The 18,381-nt window shown below is 37.4% G+C and overlaps 1 protein-coding gene across 3 annotated transcripts in view; it reads left to right on the top strand.

The window, feature by feature from the left end:
- The window catches only part of Exoc6b (exocyst complex component 6B), a 564,774-nt gene that overhangs the window by 299,150 nt on the left and 247,243 nt on the right, over positions 1-18,381 (top strand). For all 3 annotated transcript variants that reach the window (XR_006150728.1, XM_042699684.1, XM_042699683.1), the window contains one exon: positions 10,725-10,904. Coding sequence is in view for 2 of the 3 variants with exons in the window: in XM_042699684.1 (XP_042555618.1) it covers positions 10,725-10,904 (180 nt within the window). In the remaining variant the exon portion in view is untranslated. The remainder of the gene's footprint in view (positions 1-10,724; positions 10,905-18,381) is intronic.

Here is an 18,381-nt window from a genome sequence, read left to right as displayed (position 1 = left end):
ATTCTTGAAATAGATTTTAAGTCATTAGAAGATTGGAAGGTTGTAATCTAATTCATTTTTCATGGGCAATTGTCATGGTTGTCATGTAGAAAATAAATAAACTTTAAATGAGTAAAATAGAAGAAGAGAATTCAATTCGGACACTGTTAAAGTACATCAGGTAGGAGCTAGTAGTCATTTGGATTAGAGTAGTAGAATTACAAGTGGTATGAAATATTTTTGGAGTTAGCATTCTGGGGTACATGGATATTTTAAGAGAAAGAAGTCAAGGATTATTTTTTTTAACTGAGAAAATTGGGTGAATGGTTGTCCTATTTGCTGAGATGAGGAATAGCTGTTCTTCAAGAGAATGGTTGATTTGGGTAATGAAGGTAGAATCAAGACTCATTTTCACTTACTACGCTTGAATTTGAAATAAAAAAAATTACCATTTATATTAACACCCAAAAGTAAAAGTAAAATGCCCTAAATATGACTCTTAACAAAATTCCTGCAGGAATTTTCTGAGTAAAATCACAAAACTCTGGTGAACAAAATCAGAAGAAAATAAATGGAATTATTTTTTATGTTTATAAATAGGAGGAGTTAATGTTTACAAGTCTCAGTTTCTCCCAACTTGATGTCTGAATTTACTCATTCTCATTGAAAATCTCTTCAAATTATTTTGTATATGTAATAGCAAAACACTCAAAAGTAGCCAGATACCAAGAACTTGTTGGGGGGCTCACACTATTTGAGGTATAAATATAGTATAAATGAAGCTACAGAAATGAGGTATTGTGATAGATGAGTGATACGGATTGTTGAGATTAGACATAATCCTTAAGAAGTGTATTCAGCAAATATTTATAAGAATCAAAGGCTGTATGGAGAGTATAGTTCTTTTTTCAACAAATTATGCTGAAACACCTGCACAGACCCTAAGTCGTTCACCAACTTTTACTGAAAATATGAACTCTGAATGTAAAATGCAAAACACACACCCAAATAAACAGAATCAGAGATGACAATGGAAGAATCACCACAGAAACAAGCAAGATTCAGAATATAATAGGGGAATGCTTTGTAAACTTCTTTTCTTTGTTGGTCGTGGGACTTGAACTCTGGGCTTGGGCACTGTCCCTCTAGCTCTTCAGGCCAAGGCTATCACTCTGCCACTTGAGCCACAGCACCACTTCCGGTTTTCTGGTGGTTAATTGGAGATGAGTCTCACAGACTTTCTTGCCCAGGCTGGCTTTGAACTGTGATCCTCAGATCTCAGCCTCCTGAGTAGCTAGGATTACAGGTGTGACCTACTGGTGCCTGGCTTTACTTTGCAAATTTTTAAGCTAACAAATTTGAGAACCTAGAAGAAATGGATTAATTTCTAGCAAATATTGATATGCTTAAACTAAACCAAGAAGAATTAAACCAACTAAATAGTCCCATATCAACTAATGAGATAGAATTGGCAATAAGACACCTCCCATTCAAGAAAAGCCCAAGACCAGATGGATTCATAGAGGAATTCTATAAGGCCTTAAAAGGAAAACTCACCCCAATACTACTTAAACTCTCCAATGAAATTGAAAGTGAAAGTTCACTACCAAACTCATAACCCTCATCTCAAAATCAGAAGGGACTCATCAAGAAAAAGAACTATAGGCTCATTATTTTGATGAACATTGATGTAAAACTTCTCAATAAAATTCTGGCCAACTGACTTCAACAACCATCAAAAACATCATACACTATGATCAAACAGGATTCATTCCAGAGATGAAAAGCTGGTTCAATATATGCAAGCCAATTAGTGTAATTCAAAACATTGTTAGAAGCAAGGACAAGAACTATGTGTTCATCTCAATAGATGCAGTAAAAGCATTTGACAAGGTCCAGCACCCCTTTATGATGAACAGAGACTAGGAATCCATGGAACATTCTTCAATATAATAAAGTCTGTATATGACAAACCTACAGCTAGCATTATACTTAATGGTGAAACATTAAGGTTATTTCCTCTAAAAACAGGAATGAGACAAGGATGTCCATTCTTTCCACTCCTCTTCAATATAGTATTAGAATTCCTAGCTAAAGCAATAAGGCAAGAGGCAAACATAAAGGGGATACAAATAGAGAAAATGAAGTAAAACTCTTCCTCTTTGCAGATGACATGATCCTGTATTTAAAGAACCCCATAGACTCCACTCCCAAGTTATTCCAGCTGATCTAAAACTTTTGCAAAGTAGCAGAGTATAAAATTGATCCAAAAAATCAATTATTTTTTCTGTATGCCAAAGTGAGAAAAGTGAGGCTGAAATCAGGAAAGCAACTCCTTTTATAAGAGCTTCTAAAAACAAAAACAAAACAAAAGCAAAAACACCTAAGAATTAACCAAAGAAGTGAAGGACCTCTATAATGAAAACGTTAAAAACCTGAAAAAAGGAAATTAAAGCAGATCTAAGGAAGTGGGAGAACCTCCCATGTTCCTGGATTGGGAGGATTAACATTGTGAAAATGGCAATACTGCCAAAGGCTATCTACAAACTCAGTGCAATGCCCATCAATATCCCAATGTCATTCGAAATAGAAGAAGCAATCCAAAAATTCATACGGAATAAAGAAGACTCTGAATAGCAAAACAGTCCTTAGCAGGAAGAACATCACTGGAATACCAACACCAAATTTCAGACTCTATTACAAAGCCATAGTAATAAAATCAGCTTGGCACTGGCCCTAAGGACCAATGGAATAGAATTAAAGACCTAGAAATAAACCACAAACCTATGTCCACCTAATCTTTGATAAGTGAGCCACCCCTCTCCCCCCCCCAAAAAAAAAACCCAGGATGAAAGAAAGACAGCCTCTTCCAAATGGTGCTGGCAGAATTGGCTATACGCATGTAGAAAACTGAAGTTAGTTTCGTATATATCACCTTGCACCAGAATCAATTCCAAATAGACCAGAGACCTTGAGGTAAAAGCAGATACCCTAAAAATATTACAGGAAGGAATAGGGGAAACATTAGAGATCCTTGGCCCAGGTCAAAACTTTCTTAATAAAGATGTAAAAACACAACAAATCAAAGAAAGGTTGGATAAATGGGATTGCATGAAACTGCAGAGTTTCTGCATGGCAAGGGACATAGCTAGCAAGATCAATAGAAAACCCACAGATTGGGAGAAGATCTTCACCAGCCATACAATAGGCAAGGGGCTCATTTCTAAAATATAGAGCTCAAAAAATTGAATCCCCCAAAAACAAATCCTCAAAGAAACAATGACACCATTAACAAGTGGGCTAAAGACTTAATGAGAAACTTCTCTGGAGAGGAAATAAGAATGGCTAATGACACAGGAAGAAATGTTCCAACATTTCTGGCCATAAAAGAAATGTAAATCAAAACTACATTGAGATTCTACCTCACCCCAGTTAGAATGGCTATTATCAAGAAATCTAACAATAAGAGATGTTGGCAGGGGTGTGGCCAAAAGGAAACACTACTACACTGCTGTTGGGCGTGTAAACTTGTTCAACCACTCTGGAAAGCAGTATGGAGGTTCCTCAATAGACTAAACATAGAGCTCACCCGTGACCCAGCAGTATCACTCCTGGGCATTAACCCAAACGACCACAAACAAAACCATACTAAAGTTACCACACAATCATGTTCATTGCAATATTATTTACCATAGCTAAGATATGGAGCCAACCCAGATGCCCCTTAGTAGATGAATGGATTAAGAAAATTTGGTATAAATACCCAAAAGAGTTCTATACTTTCATCAGAAAGAATGACATTGCCCCATTCATAAGGAAATGGAAAGACCTGGAAAAAATTATATTAAGTGAAGTAAGCCAAGCCCAAAGAAACATAGGTTGCATGATTTCCCTCATTTGCTATAACTAGAATATGTCTATGATAGTCTTAGTAGGGGATCACAATAGCCCAGGACCATATATAATGAAGTGTGTCAAAATGAATTGGCACACTCCAAGAATTGGAAGCAAGAGGTTTTTACTATTCAGTCCTTCCTTCCTTCCTTCCTTCCTTCCTTCCTTCCTTCCTTCCTTCCTTCCTTCCTTCCTTCCTTCCTTCCTTCCTTCCTTCCTTCCTTCCTTCCTTCCTTCCTTCCTTCCTTCCTTCCTTTCTTTCTTTCATTTTCTGTACTTTTTGTCTTGTATATAAGCTTATCTGATCCATGGAAGGGAAAGGGAACCACAGAAACAGCAGGACAAAGGATGAACCAATGCAACAAAGATATTTGCTAGACACTATTTTGGAAATGAATGTTACAACTTGTAGGGAAGGGGAGTGGGGAGTGGTAAGTGGGAGAAAATGAAGAAGGGGGTAACAGTGTTTAAAAAATGTATTATCTGTAATCCCTCTGTTCATCATCTTTACAATAAATTATAAAACAAAACAAAACTAGCTCTTCTAGAAGACGTTACAAGAGAAGATCTATGTGGCTTTAGGTTTGATAGTGACTAAGATACAAAGCAGAAGCAAGCGGAAGTGTGGTGTGTGAAAAAAAACTTTGATAAGTTGGACTTTGTTAAAAATAAAAACTTGTCCGTGAAAGATGCTTTTAGAGAAAGAAAGATAATATACACTTTCACAAAATATTTGAAAAATGTATTTCTGATAAAAATACTTCTATCCAAAGTATACAAGAAACTAAACAAACAACAATTAAATAATAAAGCAATTAAAGCTGAACAGAAGTTCTAAATAATAACTTACCATAGAGATATACAGAAGGCATATATGAATATGAATAGATATTCCATGTCATATTTCAATAGGAAACTGCAAATTAAAAAACATGAAATAGAACTAGGTGCCAGCGTCTCACGCCTGTAATCCTAGCCACTCTGGAGGCTGAGATTTGAGGATCATGGTTCGAAACCAGCCTAGCCATGAAAGTTTTTGTGACTCTTATCATAATTAGCTAGCAAAAAGCCAGAAGTAGAGCTGTGGCTCAATTGGTAGAGTGCTATCCTTAAGAATGAGGAAAAAATGCTCAGGGTCAGCACCTTGGCCATGAGTTAAAACCCCAGGACTTGCACATACACATATAAAAATCCAAATAAACAAAAAACAAAACAAAACAAAACAATGAATTACCATCACATACTCTTTAGGATGGCTGAAATCCACAACACTGACAGTACCAAATACTGAAGGAACAATTGTTCAGGCTAGTATAAAATGTTACAATCACTCAAGGCTTGTGTTCATTCAACATACTTATCCATCTGGTGCCCTGTCATTGAGCCACACCTCTAGCCAGGCTTTCTGTGATTAGTCTAGATATGGAGACTTATGGACTTTTCTACTTTGGCTGGCTAGCTTTGAACTTTGATCCTCCATATCTCAACCTCCTGACTAGCAAGAATTACAGATATAAGCAGTCAACACCTGTAGTTTTCATTGTTTTATGACATAGGTAAACATAGTCTTAGTGTGTTGTGCTTCTTATAACTATGTGAGTGGGTTGAATATTCATGTCCATATAAAAATCTATGTATAAATGCTTATAGCCGTTTTCTGTTTGACTACCAAAACATGGAAGGAATCAGAATATGCCTTAATATGTGAATAAACTTCAGTAGAGTTAGTTGATAAAATATTACTCAACAATAAAAACAGATGAACTCTCCAGGCTTGAAATGATAATCTGATAAGGTTACACATTATATTTCTAACTCTGATATCCTGAAATGGCAAAATAAAAAAGACAATTAAAGTATTAGTAGCTGGGAAGATTTGAGGGATGGATGGATGATTTGTGGTACAGAGACTATACCATACAAACTTGTGTATGATATTGTATTGGTAAATATTTAACGTGTGTTTTTCAATACCTAGAGAACAGAAAGGATAAACCCTAATGTAAATTACAGACTTTCATTAGTAGTAAAATTCTAATACTGAGTCATTACTTGTAAAAGTTTACACACTAATGCAAGGGGTAATAGCATGTGTTGAAGGGAAAGGCTGTACTTCTTGCTAACTTTTTCTCAAACTCAAAATGTTCAAAAATTGTCTTCTAATGAAAAAAAGCCTAGTAAAATAGTAATTCATGGTTAATTTAAGATTAGCATAAAAGCAGTGTAACAATATAAGCATAAAGTCTTCGTAGGTGAAAGACCTGTTAAATATTATAAAACATTGATGAAAAAAATTGTGTAAGACACAAATAAATAAGGACATTATTTTCCTGGATTAGAAGAATTAATATTAAAATAATGGCTAGGCATAGTTGTTTGCTTCTGTAATCCCAGCTACTAGACTGAAGCAGGGATCACTTGAGCATAGGAATTTGAGGGTAACATACTGAAACTTTATTATATTTTTTTAAAAACTCCATGCTACCCACATTGATTTACATATTTAATAAAGTCTTTAGCAGAATTTCAATTGTACAGTGATAGATCAAGCAGTCCTATGACATATTAAAAGACAAATGATTTTCACAGTCAAATTTATCATGACCAAGAAGATAAAAGCTAGAGATATCCCAGTACTACTTGGTTTCAAAATCATGTCTGGGAGCTAGTGGTAGAGTGCTTGCCTAGCATGCATGAAGCCCCAGATTAGATTCTTCAGGATCACATAAACAGTAAAAGCCGGAAGTGGTGCTGTGGCTGGAGTAGTAGAGTGCTGGCCTTGTGTAAAAGCAGCTCAGGTGCATCCCATGCCCTGAGGTGAAGCCCCAGGACTGACAAAAATTAATTAATTCATTAATAAAATAAAATAATTAAATTAATTAATCACACAGAAGGCTGAGATCTGGAGGATTATGGTTCAAAACATCCCAGGCAGAATAACCTCCAATTAACCATGGCTCAAGTGGTAGAGCACCAGCCTAGCTAGTGCAAGGTCCTGAATTCAATCCCCACTACCTCCAAAAATAGCACCAATAAAACCCCAAATGGTATTGTCCTAAAAACAAACACACAGCTTAATGGAACTACAAAAAGGAGAGCCTAGAAATCCAAATAAAAGGGCATACTGTGTAAGAAGTATGACTGGGAATTCTGATTAGCTGCATGTCCAAGAATTAAACTTGAGAGACGTGTGGAAGAACACCTAGCTACTCTGGAGGCAGAAAAAGGATGATGATGGGCTGAGACTAGTTCCTGCTCCCACCCCTCAAAAGAAAAACAATTTAGATGCAATCTCAATAAGTAAGCTGGAAGTGGTGGTACAAATCTTTAATCCCTGATGCTCAGGAGGCAGAGGTAGGAGGATTACAGTTTGAGGTGGATCTAGGGCAAAAAAGTACAAGACTATGTCATTGAGTGGTAAAGGACTCAAGAGTAGAGGACTTTTCTAGCATACATAAAGGCCTTGGGATTAATCCTCATTCTTGAAGGTGGAGGGAGGAGAAAAACTTACCCATCACTTCACACAATATTAAAAAATCAATTCCAGGTGAATTAAAGATAGAAATCTTAGGCCTCAGATGCTAGAAGAAGACAATTAAAAAAAAGCTCAATGTCATTGGCCCTGGCAATGGCAATGATTTTTCTTTTTTATATGACTATTCAAATACAGGTGACAAAAGTAACAGTGAACAGATTACCTCCAACTAAAAAGGGTCTGTACAACAACAGACAGTCAGTGAGGACACATGTCAGACTTCAGAATGGGAGAACACATCTGAAAGCCATGTAGATCTGATAAAGGATCAATTTCCAAAATTTCTTATAAATGCTTACAGCTCTATAGTAATAAAACAAATAGTACTATTAATCAAGAGCAAATGACCTTAGAAGACATTTCTTAACTACTGCATACCAGTGGCCAAAGCTATGTGAATAATGCTCAACTTTCCTAATTGTGAGACAAATGTAAATTAACATCAAAGTGAAAGGTCACCTTATACCTGGTAGAATGGCTACCAGCAGTAAGGCAGATGCTGAGAAGTGATGGGAAGGATGTGAAGAAAAGTGCACCTGTTTGGGAAGATGTAAATTAGTACAGTAAATTATGGGAAATACTCCTTGTATATAATAGAAAGCAAATGAAATCAGTATGTTGGGATGACACATTCACTAACATACTCATTGTGGCCGATCCCCAGTAGCCAACAAGTCAACTTATGTGTTCGTCACCATATTGAAGTGTGAAATGGAGTGTGGAGAATACTCACAATAGAATTTATTGAGCCTTAGGAATTGCCAGGTGTTGGTTGCTCACTCCTGTAATCCTAGCTACTCAGGAAATTGAAATCTGAGGCTTGCAGTTCCAAGCTAGCCCAAGCAGGAAAGGTCTTGAGACTCTTACACCGAACAAACTACGCAGAAATAGCTGGAAGTGCTGCTGTGGCTCAAGTGGTGGCGTGCCAGCCTTGAGCACAAAGAGACTCAGGGGTAGTGCCCAAGCCCTGAGTTCAAGCCCTAGCACTTGTGGGGTGGGAATGGGAGTGGGCGTGTGGGAGGGGAAAGAATGAAGGAATTCCTGTTCTTCTGTGACAACTTGGCTGAACCTGGAGGCCATTATGTTACTTGACATTAGGCAGACACCACAAGACAGATGTCACATGATCTCTATTAAGATCACTTGTGGAATCTAAAAACATTGAACTCAGATGTGGAGAGCAGAAGCACAGTCACATGGGCTGGGTGTGGAGCTGGGGACAGGGCTTGTGTAATTTTGGTCAACGATACCTAATTTGAATTGGGCATTATTTTCAGAGGACTTCTTCAACATGGTGACTGTAATTAATATGTTGTGCTCTTGAAAATTTCTTTGCAAGTAGGTTTCAAGGGTTTTCATCACAGAAGTTATACATATTCAATGCGATTTATGATGTAATTAGCGTGTTATTTATATTTGTTAGTTCAATATGTTCTACAATATATACACATATATGGTCTATATATGTAATTTGTAAAAATAATGATTTTTGCTAGGCTCACACCTGTAATCCTATGTACTCAAGAGGCTGAGATCTGAGGATCTTGGTTCAAAGCCAACCTGGGCAGAAAAGTCCATGAGACTCTGATCTCCAATTAACTGCCAGAAAACCGGAAGTGGCGCTGTAGCTCAAGCAGTAGCGTGCTTGCTTTGAGCTGAAGAGCTCAGGGACAGCACATAGGCCCAGAGTTGAAGACCCACGACTGATCAAAAAAAAAAAATTTTTTTTTTATAAATTGCAATTACTTTAAAAACATTTATATAGTCATGAACTACATTTAAGTGTGCAAATATAAAGTTATGCTGAATTTAAACATGTGGAAGCTTCTCTATATCCTTTAGCTCTTTTGCATTGCTTGTAAATATTCTTAGGTTTTACCATGTCTGTTCTCACTAGTTAATGTTAACTAGTCAGTTATTTTTACCGGTTAAAGAAATTTAGGAATTTATAGAATTTACTGTCAAGTGAATGAAAGAATGGAATCTAATCTGTTCCTTAGTCTTCTTCCTAGGTCTGAATGAGCATGTGAACAATATAGAATATAATGAGCTGAGACCTCCACCTTTCCATTCTAAATTTTCTAGAGGCAAAAGGTATCCATAAGCAGCCAAGTACCTGGTGCTTGAAGGAGAATATATTTTTCATAGACCCATTAAATGCTACATTATTTGCATAACAAATCATTCAGCATAAATGAGAAGTCTTGAGTCTAGAGAAGTAGATGAAAAGTCAGGAGTACACTGTATCATTAAGGCCATGGGAAGACACCATTTTAAGTAGAGGATGTTTAATAGACATTAAGAACACACTGAAAAATGAATGTGGGATATTGTAGCAAGTTATTGATGATGGGTGAGCATGAACTCATCTATGTTGTTTGTCCTAAAAATATTTTTCCTAGGAATATAAATCCAGTAATACTTCTTAGAGCCTTTAATATGCTGGTGTTTATCATGTGTCTGTTATTAACTCCTTTGATCTTGGGACTCTGCTATTGTCTTAGCAACTTGCAGGATGGATGTTGTGTAGTCACAATTTTAGGAAACCTCAGTATATATCAGTCCTTCAGAAAAGTTGATGATAAAGAAACCAGAAAGCTATGACAGTACCTAGCAAGAAGAGATAAGATTAAGTGGATACATGAGGATACTTCTAAACTGTATGATGGAAGCAGAGGGTATAGAGAACTTGTTTTTGGCAGGAATGTAGTTCCTAGAGTAGAAAAGGAATAGGATTCCAAGAGTAACTTAGTTTTGAACAGAGATAAAGTTAAAATGATAAAGATTACTAAGTGTTGTGAAGCTAGTTGTCCCATTAGGTGCAACAAAATAATAGGATTTCTTGCAGAGAAAACAAACAAGCAAAAAACCCCAAACAAAGCTAGAAATGACTGCAGCATGCTTTTAGTCAAAAGGAAGGAAACATGATTCAGTATTCCTACTGTGTTACTAAATGGATATAAATGTGAGCTCATGCCAAGTTGCTAAGACTTCTGTCTTGGTTTTTTTTTGTGTGTGTGTTGTTGGTGGTGGTGGTCATGGGGATTGAACGCTGGGCCTGAGCTCTGTCCCTCAGCTCTTCAGCTCAAGGCTAGCACTCTACCACTTGAGCTACAGCGCCACTTCTGGTTTTCTGGTTTATTAGAGATAAGAGTTTCACGGACTTTCTTCCCCAGGCTGGCTTTGAACCACGATCCTCAGATCTCAGTCTCCTGAGTAGCTAGGATTCCAGGCATGAGCCACTGGCACCCGGCTGACTTCTGTCTTTTTATACTGGAAGTATATGTGATTTTTCAAATTTCATATTATTTCACAGGATGCTAGGCATGCAGCTGAAGAAGAGATTTATACCAATTTAAATCAGAAGATTGATCAGTTTCTACAGCTAGCAGACTACGACTGGATGACAGGAGATTTACACAACAAAGCAAGTGATTACCTAGTAGACCTCATTGCCTTCTTGCGCAGCACCTTTGCTGTATTCACACACCTTCCTGTAAGTGACAGTTGCTCTTATTTTGCCCTTTAATAAGAGAGGAAAAAAAAATGTGTTGAACTATAACCTGGTGAAAATGTTACCTTCTGGCAAACATAACCAGACAACTCTTTGGGTTTTGTTTTTGTTTTGTTTCTTGTTTTTGTAGGTCATGGGGCTTGAACTCTGGGCTTGGGCGCTGTCTTGCTCCCTTCAGCTCAAGGTGAGCATCCTATCACTTGAGCCACAGTGCCAGTTCCAGTTTTCTAGTGGTTTATTGGAGATAAGAGTCTCACAGACTTTTCCTGCCTGGGCTGGCTTTGAATCGTTATCCTCAGATCTCAGTCTTCTGAGTAGCTAGGGTTACAGGTGCGAGCCACCGGTGCCTGCCTGAAGTCTTTAGTTTATAAAATCTCATTCTCCATTTATCAGTACTGACATCTAGAATAATTTTTTTTATCATTTTTATTAACTTTTGCATTTTGTTTCTTTTTATTGTGGTCCCTACCATTGTGTCTTCTATTAGCTTCAAGGAAATTAGTATAAAGACATTATGAGGGGCTGGGAAGGTGGCTCTGTGGTGGAGTGCTTGCCTTGCATGCCTGAGGCCCTGGGTTCGATTCCTCAGCACCACATAAGCAAAAAGAAAAAAGCCTGAAGTGGCGCTGTGGCTCAAGTGGTGGAGCGCTAGCCTTGAGCTGAAGAGCTGAGGGACAGTGCCCAGGCCCAGAGTTCAGGCCCCACGACTGGACCCCCCCCCCCAAAAAAAAAAGACATAATGAATGCCTTGGTAGGAAAATGAAAGAGATCTATTAGTTAGAACTTCAGGTTGGAGATATTTAGTTCTTAGGTCTCGGTCTCGGTCTCTTTCTCTCTCTCAATTAGGGCCTTGTACTTGCTAGGAGGGGCTCTACCATTTGAGCCACACCCTGAGTTGTTTTATGCCTTAATTATTTTTTGGTAGGTTCTCATTTTTTTTGTCTGAGCCTGCCTGATCCTCAACTTTCCTATTTGTGCCTCTTATGTAGTCAGGGTGATCCATTTGTGGCACCATTCCCATCTTCCTGAATATCTGGGATTGCAAGTTGAAATTCTTGGCTGGAACTCTTCATTTTTAATTTGTCTCTATTTTATTTGAGCATATTAGTAACAGTCATTTAAAGTCACCATTTATTGGAAGTCATCATTTATTGACATTTATTGTTTACCTACCTATTGGTGGTTTTGTTTCATGACTTTTTTCCAGTCATATAATTTTGTCTCTTCTTATTGATTTTTTTGTTGATAGACATTGTCTTTAAAATGCGTAGAAATTCCTCGGGATATTTATCTTCTACCAGTAATGGGGTATCTTTTACTGAGCAAGAAGAATAAGTAGCTGACTGTGGTTTGAGTTTCTAAGTACCTTAGTCCCATCATGGCCTGATCTGGGTCAGGCTTGGGTTGCAGTCATAGTGTATTGGGGGTATCCCTATGGCCAGATGTTTTTTTCAGGGTGTTTGTAGGAGTCTAAGGTGTCATCAACTCTTCCATACCAACAAGGACTGTAGAATTTTGTTTTCTAAGAAATATCAGCTATTTAGCATCTTTTAGAATTGTACAATTTTTTTCTTTGGGTTTTTGTTGTTGTTCTTGTTGTTGGTTTTACTGGATCTAGGGCTTGGACACTGAGCCTGGGCATTGTCCCTGAGCTTCTTTTGCTTAAGACTAACATTCTGCCACTTGAGCCACAGTGCTACTTCCAGCTTTTTTGTTTATGTGGTACTGATGAATCAACCCAGGGCTTCCTGCATGCTAGGCAAGCACTTTACCACTAAGCCACATTCCTATCCTCTGTGCAAATGTTTTGAGAAGAAATCAGCACTACTCAGATCAGAAATTACCAATAGTTTTTTTTTTTAAAAAGACGTGGAAAAAAATAAATTGCTAGTGTCTTTTTACCACTTTCTCTAGAACTTTCAGCTCTGTCTATAGTCTGAATATTTGTCTAGAATTTGTATGTTGAATCTAATTTGAAGTAAAGTGATGTACTAGGGGGAGGAAAGTACGTGGCAGGAAACTGGAACTTAAAGAACTAAACCTATGCAAAGGAAATGTAACACTGAGAAGGAGCTAGTCAATGGAATAGTATGTAGTCATATCTGGGATAAAATTTGCTTTCTGCTTTAAGGGTATATAGGGCAAATCTGCTTTGTTTTTGAGGCTGAGTGGATTGGACAAGAATCTGCTGAATCTGTGCCTAAACAGGTAAATGTTGCTTCTTGAAAAGCCATGGTGTCCAACTCCCTGTCTGAGTATCCCTTGACAGTGATAGCTTTCAATATGCACAAAAAATTTCTGGTGATAGATATTCTGATACACGATGGTAGATGGCCTTTGTTTTTGCACTGTCTCAGAATCTTCTTAAAATATGCTTACCTTTTCCATAGCATTTCCATGGTTAAAATATTAACAATGAAATCACCATAGCTCTGTTATAAAATTCATATAGAATTATGATTAGTAAAATGTTACATTTTTTATAGTGAAGAATTAATATAAATTAAGAGTAGAATAGCAGTTATGTCAGTCAACTATTTTAAATAGTCATAAAATTTGATTTCATTATTTCTTATAGTAAAGATACTGTACAAAGGTGTTACAGTTACATGAGTAAGGTAATGAGTACATTTCCTATTGAGCATTGTTACCCATCCTTTGTTTTTCTCCTACCATCCCTTCCCTTCCAACCTCCCCAACTTCTCCCTTGCCCCTTCCCCCTGCCCCCACCCCAAAGCTGTAAAGTTTGTTTTCAACATAGTGTCTTATACATCTCATTGTTACAGTGGGTCAACCTGTATCCTTCTTTCAGCATTTTGTTATTTCCCTTCCCCTCCCTAAATTAGAAAAATGTATATACAAGTTGCAGGGCACCAGAATCAAATACAGTGAAAATAGGGATTATACCATGAGAGAAGAACATACAAAAGAAACAAAAAAAAAATCACACACTACATTATAACATTAAAAACAACAGCAACAAAGTTATCACCTTTTGTTTCCCTATCTTGGGGTTGATTTCACTTAGCATCATCTTATATGGTCAAATGTACATAGGTTTTGACCTTTTCTGCTTGTCCTAGACATATACTAGTTATTGCACATAAGGGAAAGCATGGGACCTATGTTTCTTTGGGCCTGGCTTACTTCACTTAATATAATTTTTTCCAAGTCTTTCTATTTCCTAACAAATGGGGCGATGTCATTCTTTCTGATGAAGGCATAGAATTCCATTGTATATATATGTACCACATTTTCTTGATCCATTAATCTACTGAGGGGCATCTGGGTTGGTTCCATATCTTAGCTATGGTAAATAATGTTGCAATGAACATAGTTGTGCTGGTAGCTTTTATATGGCCTTGTTTGTGATCGTTTGGGTAAATGCCCTAAAGTGGGATTGCTGGGTCATAGGGGAGTTCTATGTGTAGTCTTTTGAGGAACCTCTATACCTGCCTTCAAAAGTGGTTGATCAAGTATACACTCCCACCAACCATGTAATAGGGTTTTCCTTTTGGCACATCCCCTCCTGTTGTTATTAGATTTCTTGATTATAGCCATTCTAACTGGGGTGAGGTAGAATCTCATTGTTGTTTTGTTTTGCATTTCTTTTAGGGCTAGAGAAGTTGACCATTTCTTCATGTGTCTATTGGCCATTCTTATTTCCTTCAGAGAAGTATCTCTTTAAGTCGTTTAGCCCACTTTTTAATCTGGCGGTTGTTTCTTTGAAGATTGGTTGTTGGGGGATTTAATTTTTTGAGTTCTAAGTATACTTTAGATATGAGGTCCTTGTCTGTTGCATGGCTAGTGAAGATCTTCTCTCAATTTGTTGGTTTTCTATTGATTGTGCTAGCTATGTCCTTTGCCATGCAGAAGTGCTGCAATTTCATGCAATCCCATTTGTCCAACCTTTCTTTGATTTGTTGTGTTTCTGTGTCTTTATTAAGAAAATTTTAGCCTGTGCCAGGGAGCCCTAGAGTTTCCCCTGTTCCTTCCTGTAATTTTTTTTCAGGGTGTCTGCTTTGATTTGGAGGTCTTTTTTTCATTTGCAGTTGATTCTGGTAAAGGGTGATATATAAGGATCTACAAGTTTTCTACAGATGTTTAACCAATTGTGCCAGCACCATTTACTGAAGAGGCTGTCTTTCTTCCATTCTATTTTTTTAGCTCCCTTATCGAGGATTAGATGGCTGTTGGTTTGTGGGTTCATTTCTGGATCTTCAGTTCTATTCCATTGGTCCTGAGGTCTGTTCTTGTGCCAGTACCAAGTTGTTTTGATTACTATAGCTTTGTAGTAGAGTTTGAAATTTGGTATTTGATATTCCTTATATTTCTGCTAAGGATTTTTTTTTGTTATTTGAGGTCCTTTATTGTTTCATATGAATTTTGGGATTGCTTCTATTTTGTCAATGAATGAGGTTGGAATATTGATAGGTATCGCATTGACTTTGTAGATAGCCTTGGGAAGTATTGCCATTTTCATGATGTTGATCCTCCCAATCCAGGAGCATGGGAGGTTTTTCCACTTCCTTAGTTCTGCTTTAATTTCCATTTTCAGATGTTTAAAATTTTTATCATAGAGGTCCTTCACTTCTTTAGTTAATTCTTAGGTATTTTATTTTTTGTGGGGTTATTGCAAAAGGAGTTGCTGTTCTGATTTCAGCCACACTCTTCTCATTGTTGGTAAACAAAATAGCCATTGAATTTTGAGGGTTAATTTTATACCCTGCTATTTTGCCAAAGTTTTGAATCAGTGTGAGTAATTTGGGAGTGGAGTCTGTGTGATTCTTTAAATACAAGATCATGTCATCTGCAAAGAGGGAGAGTTTTCCTTCATCTTTCCCTATTTGGATCCCCTTTACATTTGCATCTTGTCTTATTGTTGTAGCTAGGTGTTCTAATACTAAAGTGAAGAGAAGTGGCGTGAACATCCTTATCTCATTCCTGAGTTAAGAGGAAACAGCTTTAGTTTTTCTCCATTAAGTATAATGGTGGCTGTAGGTTTGTCATATACAGCCTTTATTGTATTGAGGAATGTTCCATGGATTCCTAGTTTTTCTAGAGCCTTCATCATAAAGGGGTGTTGGATCTTGTGAAATGTTTTTTCTGCATCTATTGAGATAACCATGTGGTTCTTATACTTGTTCTTATTGATGTGATGAATTATATTAATTGATTTACGTATATTGAACCCACTTTGCATCCCTGAAATGAATCCTGTTTGTTCGTGGTTTATGATTTTTTGGATGAATTGTTGAAGTCGATTGGCCCCATTTTTCTTATTCTTGATCAAGAATAAAATTCTCTTTTAATAGTCAGCTGGTAGTTGGTCTTGACATAGGTTTTATAGTCTGAGAGAGGAAAAGACTTCATAGTTTAGAATAAAAATTAGTAATCAAAGGAGAAATATTAAAGAAATGCATTGATGGCTTTGCTAATCCATGGTCACTATTTGTATGACAAGGCCCAGCAATTACTATTTTAATACCCACAGGACTTAGGGGTACAATATAAACTGAAGGGGATTAAAGTCATGGGACAGCATTCTCATTAGTAATCATTTCCCATTTCTCAGCTGTTTCTCTTATTCCACCTGGACAACAACTAAGCTACTTCCATTTTCTACTTATTTGTCTATTTTAGACATTTTGTAAAAATAGGTGGCCTTCTGTGACTGCCTTCTCTTGTGGGATGGGTACAAGAAAGAACCCAGGACTCTGGACTTAAATTACCACAAAGTTTGAGTAGGCACAAAAATAGCTAACTGTATAATTGACAAGTAATAGGAAGTGGAGGGATGGCTCAAGTAGTAGAACAGTAGCCTTGGGCAGCAAAAGGTAAATGAGAGTACAGGACCCTGCGCTCAAGCCTAAGCATGGTATAAAAAACACAAAAAGAACAAAACAAACAAACAAAAAACAAGTTATAGGGGAGAAGGATGAAAGGAGTAATATTCAATTTCAAGATATTAATCAAAATCAACTGACATGTTGAATAATAACCCCTGTTTGGATGAATTGTCGAAGTCGATTGGCCAAAATTTTGTTGAGAAGTTTTGCATCCATGTTCATCAAAGAAATGGGTCTATAGTTCTCTTTCTTTGATGAGTTCCTGCCTGGTTTTGGGATGAGGGTCACGATGGCTTCACAGAAAGAGTTCAGTAGTGAACTTTCTCTTTCAATTTCATTGAAGAGTTGGAGGAGTATTGGTGTGAGTTCTGCTTTGAAGGCCTTGTAGAATTCTACTGTAAATCTATTGGGTCCTGGCCTTTTCTACATGGGAAGTCTCTTATTTTTGTTTCTAAATAGACCTTTCTTTGTTGTGTTGTGTTTTGTTTTGTTTTGGTCGGTTGTGAGCCTTGAACTCTGGGCCTGGGCGCTGTCCCTCAGCTCATCAGCTCAAGGCTAGCGCTCTACTGCTTGAGCCACAGTGCCACTTCTGGCTTTTTTCTTTTGCTTATGTGGTGCTGAGGAATCGAACCCAGGGCCTCGAGCATGCAAGGCAAGTGCTCTACCACTGAGCCACCTTCCCAGCCCCGCCACTTCCTCTTATTGCTGTTTCTGTTTCGATGCTTGATATGGGTCTGTTAAGTTGATTTAACTCATCTTGGTTTAGTTTTGGCATGTCAGTATTTGCTAGGAAATCGTCCATTTCTTCCAGATTCTCAAACTTATTAGCATAAATATTTGAGAAGTATTGCCTTATAATGTTCTAAATGTTGGTAGTTTCTGTGGTGATGTTTCCATTCTCATCTATGAGTTTCTTTATTTGGGTGTGTTCTTTTTCTGATAAGATTTGTTAAGGGTCTATCAATTTTGTTAAGTTTTTTTGAAGAACCAACTCTTTGTTTTGTTGATTTGTTTTTCTTTTTTTTTTTTTGGATTCTAATTCATTTAATTCTGATTTAATTTTAATTATTTCCTTCCGTCTACTGGATTGGGGTTTAGCTTGCTGCTCTGTTTCAAGGAGGTTTAGATGTCTCATTAAATTGTTGGTTCCAGATCTCTCCAATTTGTTGAGGTAGGAACTCAGAGCTATAAACTTGCCTCTGAATACTGCCTTTTCTGTGTCCCAGAGGAGCTGGTAATTTATGTGTTCATTTTTGTTGAATAGCATGAACATTTGAATTTCCTTTCTAATTTGTTCCATGACCCACTTGATGATTTAACAGTGTGTTGTTCAGCCTCCTTCTTGTATTATAGGACTTTCTTTTTTTTTTTTTTTTTTTTTTTTGGGTCCGGTTGTGGGGGCCTAAACTCTGGGCCTGGGCACTATCCCTCAGCTCTTCAGCTCAAGGCTAGCGCTCTACCACTTGAGCCACAGCGCCACTTCTGGCTTTTTTTTTTTTTTTTTTTGCTTATGTGGTGCTGTGGAATCGAACCCAGGGCCTCGAGCATGCAAGGCAAGCGCTCTACCACTGAGCCACCTTCCCAGCCCCTGTTATAGGACTTTCTTTGGT

Source organism: Dipodomys spectabilis, unplaced genomic scaffold (genome assembly GCF_019054845.1).
Source record: "Dipodomys spectabilis isolate Male_0828 unplaced genomic scaffold, ASM1905484v1 ptg000262l, whole genome shotgun sequence".
Taxonomy (NCBI): Eukaryota; Metazoa; Chordata; class Mammalia; order Rodentia; family Heteromyidae; genus Dipodomys; species Dipodomys spectabilis.
The sequence above is the reverse complement of the archived record's forward strand: the minus strand, read 5'-3'. Positions and strand labels throughout refer to the sequence as shown.